Source organism: Sphaeramia orbicularis, chromosome 19 (genome assembly GCF_902148855.1).
Source record: "Sphaeramia orbicularis chromosome 19, fSphaOr1.1, whole genome shotgun sequence".
In the NCBI taxonomy this organism is placed as follows: domain Eukaryota; kingdom Metazoa; phylum Chordata; class Actinopteri; order Kurtiformes; family Apogonidae; genus Sphaeramia; species Sphaeramia orbicularis.
The window spans coordinates 52,518,841-52,531,789 of NC_043975.1; the positions used below are offsets into that span (position 1 = coordinate 52,518,841).

The 12,949-nt window shown below is 40.2% G+C and overlaps 1 protein-coding gene across 1 annotated transcript in view; it reads left to right on the forward strand.

Annotated features, from left to right (window-relative positions):
- LOC115439494 (voltage-dependent T-type calcium channel subunit alpha-1G-like) overlaps positions 1-12,949 on the forward strand; it is a 107,867-nt gene that overhangs the window by 52,703 nt on the left and 42,215 nt on the right. Inside the window, exons 8-11 of the mRNA XM_030163308.1 lie at positions 392-573; positions 3,785-4,117; positions 7,367-7,546; positions 10,286-10,386. Of these exons, the coding sequence (XP_030019168.1) occupies positions 392-573; positions 3,785-4,117; positions 7,367-7,546; positions 10,286-10,386 (796 nt within the window). The remainder of the gene's footprint in view (positions 1-391; positions 574-3,784; positions 4,118-7,366; positions 7,547-10,285; positions 10,387-12,949) is intronic.

Sequence of the window (12,949 nt, forward strand, 5' to 3'; positions counted from 1 at the left end):
GTCATGTATTTGTGTTCCTGCCAAACATAATATCCTCTCCCACACATCCCATAAGATTAATGCTCTACTGAAATATTCATGTTGCTCAATAACAGTGTGATGCATCCACTTTCAGTCTGCTGTGTAATTGAGGTGTTATTAACCCTGGTGGCGCTCCTCCCTGTGCACCACCTCTTCCTGCTCATCCTGCTCTTATTATTGGATTTTGTGCTTTCATTTTCCTCTGTGACGCTTGTTTCATCTCGTGTTTGGCTTTGTTTCTCTTCTGTCTGCTCTCTTTTATCTCCTCGTCTCTGTTTTCTCCTTGTTCTTACCGTCGGACCTGCTCGTCGTTAATCCTCTTCCCTTCGTTTGCAAACTAACCCGCCGTCCTTCCTCTTCTTTTCCTCAGTAGTTCCTGTAAATGGTCACGTGGACCTGAAGACCAGCCTGACCCCTCCTCTCATTACCCACACGGCGGCCACCCCCATGCCCATACCAAAGCTACCTGTCGGAGGAGACCCCCTCCTGGGCTACGAGTCGCGCCGTGGTAGCAACGTGTCCATTGATCCAGGCTGTCATGACAAGTCCCCGGTCAGTGTTGGGTTTTTTTCTTCTTATGCACCTCCATCCTATGTTCTTTTAAAACATCACAGCAGCTCAGTGTCAGTGGAGAAGTGCCAGGCATGAACTCCAGGCCCTGATAACACCTGACTGTATATACGACAAGGTTCAAGGTCTGAGGGTCAATTTAGTGACATCAAGGGCAAACATTCCAGTTCTTGGTTCTGGACTGAAAATGTATCAGTTTAGGGTCAAATTTTCTCAAAATCTTTTGTGGTTTTCAAATCACTGAGCCTTTACTGACACAAGGTTGAAACAAAAAAATATGAAATTTGGCCGATGCACGACTGGACTGAACCATTTAATTTGTGTCATAAATCCAACCTAACAGGCTTTGTTCTGTTCATGTGTGAGCTGTGAATCCTCCAGGAGGCCTTCCTTCCCTCCTTCCTTCCTTCCTTCCCTCCTTCCTTCCTTCCTTCCTTCCTCCACCTCTGGATGGCTTTGGTCTGGGCATCTGAGCCCTATTCAGTCAGTCTGAAATTTAAAAATGTATATATCCAGTAGGCCTTCCTCCATAACATGTGTAAGAGTTGTTTCATCAGTTGAACTCTAAACTGATCTATAGAAGCCTTCCTACAGTGACTCTGGCTGCTTACATTTTCTTCATCATTAACAGAACAAGTCCAAATAGAACAAACTGGTGGCAGTTTCAAAAACCAATATGAAAATGTGGTTGTTAAAAAAACCGGATCTGACTTTAGGAAAGTAAATGGACCTAAATAATCTAAACTAATTGTAGCCCATGTAGGTGGGCAGAATTGATTACATTTTGGAGGCTAGATATTGAAAATTGAGTGAAAGCAAGTTTTGTTTTTTGTTTTTTTACAATGATATGTATTTTTTTCCCAAACTAAAACCTAATGGGGGTAGGGTTAGTAAAAGTAATGATTTGACTGATTAAATATTTGAATAGACTTAATTGCTGGGTAATGCTTAATTCACAACAGAAAAGAAAGAGAATGGTGTATAATACATACAGATGTATGATCATATCAGCTCTACATACAGAATTAAAAGTACAATCCTGACCTAGAAGCCCAAAAATCCAAACAGGATAGTTTCAGGACGTCTTCAGAGGAACTGTCTGATCTGACGACATTGACTTTGAACTGAAATCACTGAAGCTGATCCTCATTCAGAAAGCCAGACCATCAGCTCTGCTTCGAAGGTCCAAACGAAGCAAGTTCAATGAACATTTGCAACAAGCAACAGCATTAATATGGGTTTACCAATTATTAGTCACTGAAAAAGGGTCATTTTTGTCCACTTTTCAGCAAACATCATGTAAAAAGTCACACAAGGACAAGTCATACACATTTTTGGATGTTATATTCTGAAACTACACAATTTTTCCAATAAATTCAACACAAGACACTGCATGAAAGGTCTACATTTACTCCACTATATTTTTTTCACAATAATGATCCTCAAAGTTTCAGCCTTGTCTTATGTGGTACAATGATGGATGATGATGATGAATGTGTCCGCTGGTCCAACACTCAGCAGGGCCTTCACTGCTGCCACTGTCGCTCCTTATTTGACACACTGATGATCATAACAGACCTGAGAAAAGAAGCCCACATCACTGCATCTGCTTTGTCTGTCAGCAGGACTTTCACTTCAATTTAGCTCATGTCGAGTCGAGTCAATCCAATCTGGTATGATTTATTTTTGTGAAAAAAAAAGAACTTTTCTAGAGTACTCAAATACCAGTTCAATGTTATTCTGAAGTCCTTATAAACATTTAGTAACTGTTATTTACTCTTTTGTCTTTCTTCACATTGGTGCTAACAGCCTAGCGTAACTTCTTGTAACTGTTTGAAAGTCTATGCCATCCAATAACTAACTCTGTAGATGATCTAGTCCAGCCTCCTCTTTCTGATCACAATAAGGACCAGTTGTTGAGTCCGACCACAGTCATTTCACACCTGCGATTGTGGTTTGAATCAAACAGGAAAATCTAGACCAAAAGCTAGGACTTAAAGTATGAAAGTTTTATTAAAGGTCCCATTCTTACAAAATTGTCCCTATTTGGCAAATATGACTCAAACCACTTTGGCAAAGCATCCGAAAACCCCACTGACTAGTCTAAGGTGTCAGAAAAACACCAGCACATACTCACAGCAGCTGTAGGACACTGAAACAGACGACAGCTGACAGCAGGACCTTTACCTGGACTCATATCTGAGGGGTTAAAGGGGTAAACCAGGGTTCTCAAACTGCTGTTCTTTCAGGTTCCACATTCAGTCTGATCTGATCTGCAGTGGACCCAACCAGGAAAACAAGAACAGAAGAACCCAGAAATAATGACAACTGCACATTTTTGTCTGTGTTTTAGTGCAAAAAAACCCCATTAAGTGATAAAAATACTTACTTTTTTAAACTGTCCAAACAAAAAAATGTGAATAACCTGAAAAAACTCAAATTTCTTCAGTAAAATCAGTGTAATTTTCTCAGTCTTCTTCCTCCACTTCTCATTAGTCCATGTGCATTCTGGATCAGATCTCCAAAGACACTAAACACTGAGGAACAGGAAGAAAAGAGTTCAAACTGGACTGAATTTAATACAGACATTTCAGGTTGGACACATTTGTTCAGGTTAGTCACATTTTATTGGTACAGGAGAGTTTGGAAATGGAAAGATTTTCCGAATTTAATGTGATTTTTTGCACTAAAACAAAGGGGGAAAAATGCCGTTATTAATTCTAAATTTTTTTGGGCTTGATTCAAGATTTTTTTGGCTTAATTGAAGATTTTTTTACTTAATTGAAGATTTTTTTTTGGCTTAATTAAAGATTTTTTTTTACTTACTTGAAGATTTTTTTTTGGCTTAATTCAAGATTTTTTGCTAAATTTGAGATTTTTTTTTGGCTTAATTCAAGACTTTTTTACTTAATTGAAGATTTTTTTTGGCTTAATTCAAGATTTTTTCCTTAATTCAAGCTAAGTGTTTTGCTTAATTCAATTCAAGACTGTGGAATTTTTGGCATCCCAGGGGCTGGATTGGACCCTTTGGTGGGCCGCATGTTTGAGACCCCTGGGTTCAACTGTGAGCGGTTACCTGAACTCATGTCTCAGGGGGTACAGGGTTGAAGACTACGCATCAACAGCCAGTGAAGTTGAGTTTGGACGGCTGAGGGCTAGTGGTTGTCATCCTGTCTCTGCCTCCCTGTTCCAGATCAGTGCCAGGAGTTCGTCTCCTTACGCCCCCTGGAGTTCCGGCAGCGGTCGAACCAGCCGCCGGTCCAGCTGGAACAGCCTGGGTCGAGCCCCGTCACTCAAACGTCAGAAACGCCAGTCTGGAGAGCGGCAGTCGCTCCTGTCTGGAGAGGGAGGGACCAGCTCTGACGAGGGCGAAGGCAGCGGGGAAGTGGGTGGCGGTTTGATGGAGGACGACGACGCCTCATTGGCCAGGACAGATTCCATGTCCCAGTCCCAGACCAGGCACCGGAGGATGGAGTCGATGGAGACACGGAGCTCCATGGATTTACCGCCCGATGCTCTGCTGCAGGTGCGCACTCATCTGTCATTGTCACCACCCCCCCACCCCCACCCCCAATAAAAAGTCTGATACTTGACCCCACAGCACAGCTGAGCGTAAACCCAACACCGCTGGCAAACCCACAGTGGGTTTTGTTTTGTGCAGAATTCTTCTTCTATGTTCTTACATCTCAACCTAAAAGTTCTGGTGATTCAGGGTATTTGAGAAGATCCAAAACTAATGCCATGTTTCTGAAGTTTCTAATGAAAACCACGTCCATGTCCTTGTAGCCTAAAGGCTGGTTTATGTTTGCCGCACGAATGTGACATGCGGAAAATAGACGCGTGGTGCTTTTATCCTCTGGACGGCTGCACGCGGTGTCTGTTCCCAAACTGCAGGGGGCAGTGTGCCACAAACACACGTCTGTCACAGTAAAAAAAACTACAGAAGAAGAAAATTCATCAGTTTGTTTCTTGTTTTCACATAGTTATCAATAAACTTCCCTCCTCCAGAGGGACATTTGTGTGTGTTTCCTGTGTTTAATAAAATTCCAGATCCAGCTCAACTCTGTCAGAATCCGTGGGACGTTTGGCCCCTCCCCCCTGGGCCTCCACTTCTCTCTTTGCTGGTCTTTTTTGCCTTTGTCCTGAAGGTTTTTCCCGTTTTTTTTGCCCATTCCTCCTCTTTGCCGACTGTAGCTGAACCATTCCCCACTCGGCTGTGGTGGTGGTCCTGGTGGTCCTGGTGGTCTTGTGGTCCTGGTGGTCCCACTCATCCCAGTGCCTGTACTTCTGTACTTCTACCATCAGGAGCTCCTGAATGTCGGCCATGTTGTCCGAGCGTCTCTTACAAATTTTCTGAGGTGCGCGACGCGGAAAGTTTCCGCTTGAGATGAGTCGCGTGAAGGGGCGTGGCTGTGAAAATGACATCAGCTGACCGCGTGAAGCCTTGCAGAGCTGGCTGATGCGGTAAACGTAAAGCAGCCTTTAGACTGAGCCAACAGGGCTTTTCCTGGGACTGAGTCCACCATACTGCACCCATGGTTACAGTTCCTCACGGTGGACTTCCTCTTCCCTCTGTTCCATTTTCTGGTAGGTGATGTTTGTTAAGGGGCTGTTCCTTTCACTTATCTTTGAGTGTGTACTGCGGTTAAAATACACTTAACTGAAAAGTTGAAAAATGGGAGTTACACAAGGGAGCATAGGTGTGTGGTTCCAATCTGTAATGAAATGAAACTAACCAGCTAATCTGCATGTAAAACCTGTAAATTAATCAGGTTCTGGTAAGCTCCAAAGTCAGCGACATAACTAAATGAAAGAGACAGCTTTTTGAAATCTTAATATCAAAACTAAATATGAAAAAAAAAAAAAAAAAAAAAAACCTCTGGAGCCTAAAGGTTATAACCTAACCTAGAAAAACCTGCTTTTTGCAGTGGTTATGTTCACAGTCATTATAGACATTTCTTGTTTCTAATTAAGTAGCATACAGTCCACTATACCCTAAGTGGAAATTACATCTGCACTAGATGCACAGTCACATGAACACCATGAAAGCAGTGAGCCTTAAACGTTCATTTATAGATGTTTGCATCATTAGCTCATTTCAACTCTCTGAGTTCTTCTGGGTCTTTTGGCCTAAATTCCCCAAACTGTAAACCCTCACCATCGCCTTTTTGACAAAAATGACTTTTTGCTTATATCATCAAATACACAGTTTCTGATTAAGTTTTTTTTTATAACTCAGGCAATTATTTTAGGAAGATGACGATATATGTACTAAACATTTTCAGGTTTGTCACATACTAGAACTGCTTTAGGTCTGAATGTGAATGCCAACATGGACCAGTGTCAGGTTTTCAGCAGCTGTATTTACCCGTTCTAATCCTATCTGACTAAAGGAATGTTAATCAGTGAATCCACCTGCTGTCATTTTTGGCTGGAAGAGAAACGGTATCGACTCAGAGACTCCTGGGAAGGAGTCTCCTTCATGGCAAGAAACAATTAACTCCAGAGCTGGAGGATTTCAAAGTGAAATAGATTCAAACAGATGTTCCCGAGTGTCTAAGAATGGGAAAATCAACTTTAAATCAAAACGTCCCTGAAAGATAATCATATGAAAAATAAACCAAACTGAAACATATCCAGAGTGCACCTGCAAACACCTGTAAATGAGGCTCATTTCCACCATTTTAGAGAATCAGTAGTTTGACTTTCAAGTAGAGTCGGATGGAACAGGATGTGCTGGACTTGTGTACAGTTTCATATGCACTTCCACTGTAACTAACCTCTATATAAATGTGTAGTAGACACATCTGTTACATTTAAACCCAACACTGCACATAATTATGATACAAACGCCACTGATGTGTTTTTGAGTGAATTCCTTATATATCAAATATAATATATATTATATATAATAGTATATATTATATAATATAATACCCCCAGCAAGTCCTCTGAAAGAATCAAAGAGTTTCCTTCTTTTTATCCACTAAATCTAAATCAGTCTACATTGATCTAAAATCAGAAGACTGTACCTGCGCTCACCACAATTAAACATTCTCATTAATTTTTGGAAGAGAAAAGAAATATGAAGACCTTCAGTCCATAGAAGTCATTAAATCCTCTGCCTTTCAGTCCAGCTGAACAGTTTAGACACATCAGCTACTCCAGTTTGAAGCTGTTGCATAGTGACGCCTGGTCAGAGCATCATTTTTAAACACAGAGCATATTCATTCATTTGCACATTTTCATAAATTTGTCACAATGTGCATTGTGGGAAGTGGAGCTCCACGCAGCCGCATTATGGCCGCAGCAGCAACAAACATGGGAACGGCTTCATTGCCTGTTGCTACTGCAGCTGCATGGAGCTCCGCTTCCTGAGAATGCCCACGTGACCTACCAGCTCTGTTTTTAACAAATGGGTTGTTTACGGTGGAGTACACTTTGAAATTGTTCACCCTGAGGGAAGAGATTTAAGTGCGTAATCCCAGAAAGACTTCCTGATCCATGATACTTAGGCTTTGACTCAGGTTTTACAGATTTGATTAAAAATTGGTGACAAAAGTCAGACGCAACTTTAATGTTAGAGAAAACCAATGGGGGAAGGGCTAAAAGAACAAACGCATGAAGACCAGCATGAACCCTGGAGTTCCACCCCGGCCTCAGGCTAAGCCCACTCAACATCACCTCAGCTATGGTGTTAATGTATAACATCTATATAGTTCATTTTCTATGAATCTATCTTCCATGTATGTTTCCGCCCTTGTCTTTCCTCCAGGTGCCCTTCCTGTACCGGTCAGCCAGTATGCATAGCTCCAGACCCCCCTCACTGGGCCAGCTACACCCCCCAGAACACAGAGACTGTAATGGAAAGGGTTCTCCCACAGCCCTGGGCCCCACACATGTTTCTCTGGAGGAAAACACTGAAGACGAAAACGCAGAAGAGGAAGTCAATATGGTCAGTGTGTTTGCATTCGTGTGTGTGTGTGTGTGTGTATGTGTGTGTATTTGGCCATATTTCTTATTTACTGGTTTAGAAGATTAAATGTCCTCCAAAGCATAGTTTGAGAGACAGAGCCTGTCTTTAGGGTTTGGAGCAGAGATGACATATTATATATATATATACATTTGATATATATATATATATATATATATATATATATATATATATATATATATATATATATATATATATATGTACACAGGGTGGGGAAGCAAAATGTACAATATTTTGAGGCAGGGATTGAAAGACAGTGTATTGAAAGTCGTGAGAATTTATTTGCCACAAGAAAATGTCCATAATAGAAAATGTTTTTATTCTATGTGTCCTCCTTCTTTCTCAATAACTGCCGTCACACGCTTCCTGAAACTTGCGCAAGTGTTCCTCTAATATTCGGGTGACAACTTCTCCCATTCTTCTTTAATAGTATCTTTAAGAAAGTCCACATTGCTGTGTTATGTTCTGTTGGTAGCATGTTCTAAAATGCCCCAAATAGCAGAATCCAGAGGGTTTAGATCTGGGCTAGAGGGCGGCCGTAAACATGATTCCCAAAAATTGCTAAAGTTGGATTTGCAGAAATCTTGTATTTTTCTAGCTGTGTGGGCTGGAGCACCATCCTGTGTCCAACATAATTTCCATCTGGGTAGTTTGCTTTAAGCCATGGCAATACCTGGTATCTGGATGGATTTGGTTGGATCCTTTAGGATTTTGGATTTGAGAGCTTTAATAAAAGCTTTGGTACGTTTTTTGTTGCTTCCTCCACTTCCAGACTTTCTGGTAATAGTTTTGCTCATAGTCATTCTCTTCTTTCCATTATAAACAGTCTTTATGGACACTCCAACTGTTTTTGAAATCTCCTTTGGTGTGACGAGTGCATTCAGCAAATCACACACTCTTTGACGTTTGCTTTCCTGATTACTCATATGGGCAAAAGTTTGTGAAAAGGTATGGATAATAGTGTTAGGTATGATTATGACATCAGTATATGTTTGGGTTCAAAACAACTGACGTAGTGTCTGCTGAGAAAAAACAACTACATGTTCAGTGTACATTTGGCTTCCCCACCCTGTATATATATATATATATATATATATATATATATATATATATATATATATATATGTATACACACACACACACACACACACACACACACACACATATATATATATATATATATATATATATATGTATACACACACACACACACACACACACACATATATATATATATATATATATATATATATATATATATATATATATATATGTATGTTGACTAGGTTTGTCAAAATTTATACATTAACACAGATTAATCCATCATCATGATTAATCTGGTTACTAATTTTAATGCAGTTAAACCATCTGCAGTGCAGAGTGACTCTGAACGTCTGTGGTCATGCATTTCGGGTGCAGTCGGTCCCCGTAGTGACTGTCACACATACACGAATGGGCAGTGGTTCAGGTGGAGTCAGGCAGCAGAACCAACCCATGAAGACAGAAGGAGCTAAACTGTAGATGGGAAATTTGAGTACAAAAAAAAGTGAAGACGGAACAGGTGTTTCAAGTTGTTTTGTTGAAACTTGAAAGTATTCAATAAACACATGGAGTACACATATATATATATATATATATATATATATATATATATATATATATATATATTCCCTTCTTGAGTCTATTTGCGCTTAGTCAATGAAACACTATTAATATAGATTAAAAATGAATGCTATTTAATCGTGATTAATCGAAATTAATCAACTCTGTGATTAATCTGATTAAAAATGTTAACAGCACTAATATATACATTACATATATCACATATATACATTAGATATATTACAAATGTACTGTACATATGTTACATTTGTACATGACATATATGTTCTGGTCAGGGTTTAAGGGTCATCTGGTATATACATATATAAGAACTGTAGTCTTTAAATATGCATGTATACATCCTGTAAAGGTACTTAAGCTAAAAATCATGAGCTCTTACCTTAAGTTAGTGCTAGTTTATCATTAGTTAATATATGACTTAAATGTAACCCCCTAACCTCGAACATTAAGGATCAGTTTTAAAGTGCTTTTATTGGTTTTTAAAACTCTTAACAGTCTTAGCCCTATTTATTTATCTGATTTGCTTTTAACATATGAGCCCTCTGGGACCCTCAGGTCCTCAGGTAGTCATCTGTTAACTGTTCCTAGAGTCCACACTAAGACTCATGGTGAGGCCTCATTCAGCTTTTATGGCCCCAAACTATGGAACAGCCGACCTGAGGACCTGAGGTCCGCTGCCAGTGTTCAGATTTTTAAAAGTAAACTTAAAACTTATCTTTTTAGGCTAGCTTTTAATTAAACTCTTACTGTAAATTTTACTTTGATTGCTTGTATTTTTATTTGCAACTGCGGGACTGTGGGGGGTTTTGTTGTGAAGCACTTTGTGCTACATGTAACATGTATGAAAAGTGCTATAGAAATAAAGTTTGATTGATTGATTGATTGATTAACCCTTAATCTGAAATCAGATGCAGATAACATAGTGTATGTTCAGAGGTTCAACCTTTAAAACTCATCAAACAGTGGATTTGCACAAACCAAATGACCTGAAAAACAACACAAATGAATGATGGTCTGCTGATTTCTGGTCTATGAAGAAAACCCAGCTGCTGAATGTGGTGTGCATGTGTATTCCAGGGTCGTTTTGCCCGACTGTTCCGCTGGTTGGAGAAGAAACAGCCTGAGTGGTGTCGACAGAGGGACACCTGGTCACTCTACCTGTTCCCACCAGAGTCCAGGTACCGCTCCCACTGCCTCTGCTTTTAGTCCTCTGCCTTTTTCTTCATTTCATGTGTTCATGTACAGCCAGACTGTAACAGGATCTCCTGTAGTTTTTGTGGTTTCTACAGGTTTAGTCTGAGTGTCATGGCTTTGTGTTGTATCAGACAAGAAAATCTTTCTTTTTTTTTTTTTAATTAGTTTGGGCCAACGTTATTATTACAATGATGCCATTTTCTAGATGAAGTCAACACAGGCATTATTTCCCTTTGCTTGCATCTGTTACACTGCAGTGTTTCCATGAATTACAGCCTCCTTTGTCCCGTCGGGGTTTGGGAATGAATGCTAAACATGTTAACGCTCTATACATAATTCTAAACCATCTTTCAAAGCAGCTGACGGATGTACGGTAATTCTGTTATTATTTCTTCAGCAGTTGCAAAACAAAATGTTACACAAACTCTGCAACTTGATGCAGACTTAGACTGAACACTGAAATGCTGACGTTTCACTGTATCAGTGAAACACTCTGTGTTCACTGATAACTGACAAATTCATTTTTGAAATGAACATTAGCTTAGTAGGACAGTTTTGACAGCATATTAAAGTACATGATATATCTAAGATTGTATAGGTATTTAAGATCGATCACAATCATTGACTGCACTGACTAAAGTTTGGGGTAAGCTTATATTACCACACATAGTGCATCCTCCCACAGCAGCAGCAGCGCGTCATCAACATTTTATTATTTTATGAGATTATTCAAACACAAAATAAGGTCAAATCAAACTGAATATTGAAAGACAATTATGTAGCACTTTTGAGATGCAGCTTTATTATTCCCATGGCTGAGTCATCTTCTTGACAGAATACGGCTGAATATTGCATTTGACTGACATCCCATAATGCTGACTGTAACGTGAGCGAAGCGCTTTTCTGTCTTCTGACTGTCGACGCCCCCTCCCACCCACACAAGTCTGTGTTCACTGCACATTTCTGCCCTGTCAGGGGTGAGTAAACATGAGCACAGGGAGGAAGGAGTTTCTCCTGCTGAGTACAGTGTGTTATCTCGGCCACGTGCCCCACCCCCCTCCATGTGCCTCTTCTATCTGTTTAGAGCAGGGGTGTCAAACTCATTTCAGTTCCAGGGCCACATTCAGCCCAGTGTGGCATCAAGTTGGCTGGACCAGTAAAATAATGACAGTGAAAATGATGATAATGTTTACATCTACAGCATTCCCTTAAAAATCTGAATAATATGAACAACTGGAAATGTCTGAAGAAAAACAAGTGCAATTTGAACAGTATTAGGTCTCAGTTTATCATTTACAAATGTGTGTGTGTTACAACTTACACGACACAAAACATTTAGTAACAGACAGAATATTAGTAATTTACTTACATTTACTTCCCTGTAGACATTTCAGGTTGTTCATATTTTTGTTCAGGTTAGTGACATTTTTTGTAAAAGGATAGTTTGTTAATGTAAACATTTTCATGTAATTTTACTTTTTTTTTACACTAAAACAGTAAAATTTGCGGTTGTCATTATGTACAGGTTATTATGATCATATTTAACTGGTCTGACCCACTGGAGGTCTGATTGATCTGTATGTGGAACCTGAATTAAAATGATTTTGACACCTTTGATTGTTAATATCTTCAGTGTAATTTGTGTATTTCACAGATTCAGCCCAGATTGGACCCTTTGGTGGGCTGGATTTGGCCCCCGGGCCGCATGTTTGATACCCCTGTTTTAGAGGATGTGGTTATGGGTGAAACACCATGTGACATGGTAGCCCCGGCCTGGCACTGCAACACCACAACAACATGCTAATTACACATCAAACCAGTGCCCCCCCCCCCCCCACACACACACACACACACACACACACACACAATGTTAACTATTAGCCTGGTGACCATCCAGAGCACACAGTGAAGTTTGAAGACTCTAAAATACACAATTCAGTTGTAATTAAATTCTTTATGCAGTGCTTAGAATGGTAACGTCGTTATTATTATGGTTATTTATTGAGCTTTAGTTGATCTTAATTAGTTTAACTTTAAACTGCCTTTAGACGTGAATGAGAGAGCGAATGATTATTCATCTGTCTACATCAGCTCTGTAATGAACTGGTGACATGTCCAGGGTTGACAGAATCATGAACTGTCCATTTTCCAGGTTCAGTCTTACACTCGACTACAGCTGTGGAGGAAAATTCCAGGGAGATGTTGAGAGGGGGATGGGAGCTGTATCTCAGTAAATTTTGGACACATCATCACTAGTGTACCTTTGAGTCATAGGATGTTTCGGCCTTTCAGCACTAGACACCCTTATCAAAGGTGGCCAGCTACACAGTGATCCAGCCTGAGCTGGTGTCCCATGCCCAACTGAGAGAAATGCCTGGATGTTTGAATGGCGCAGCTCCTGGGACTATGCAAGGCGGGGGCGTCCTCTTCCCTGAGTCAAGCCTCATGCTGACCGCAAACCTTGTTTACTTTCCTACTCGGGGGTTCAGACCCGGGTTGTCAAGTTGGGGATGGGGTAGGGGGATTAATGGATGGGTCAAGTTGATG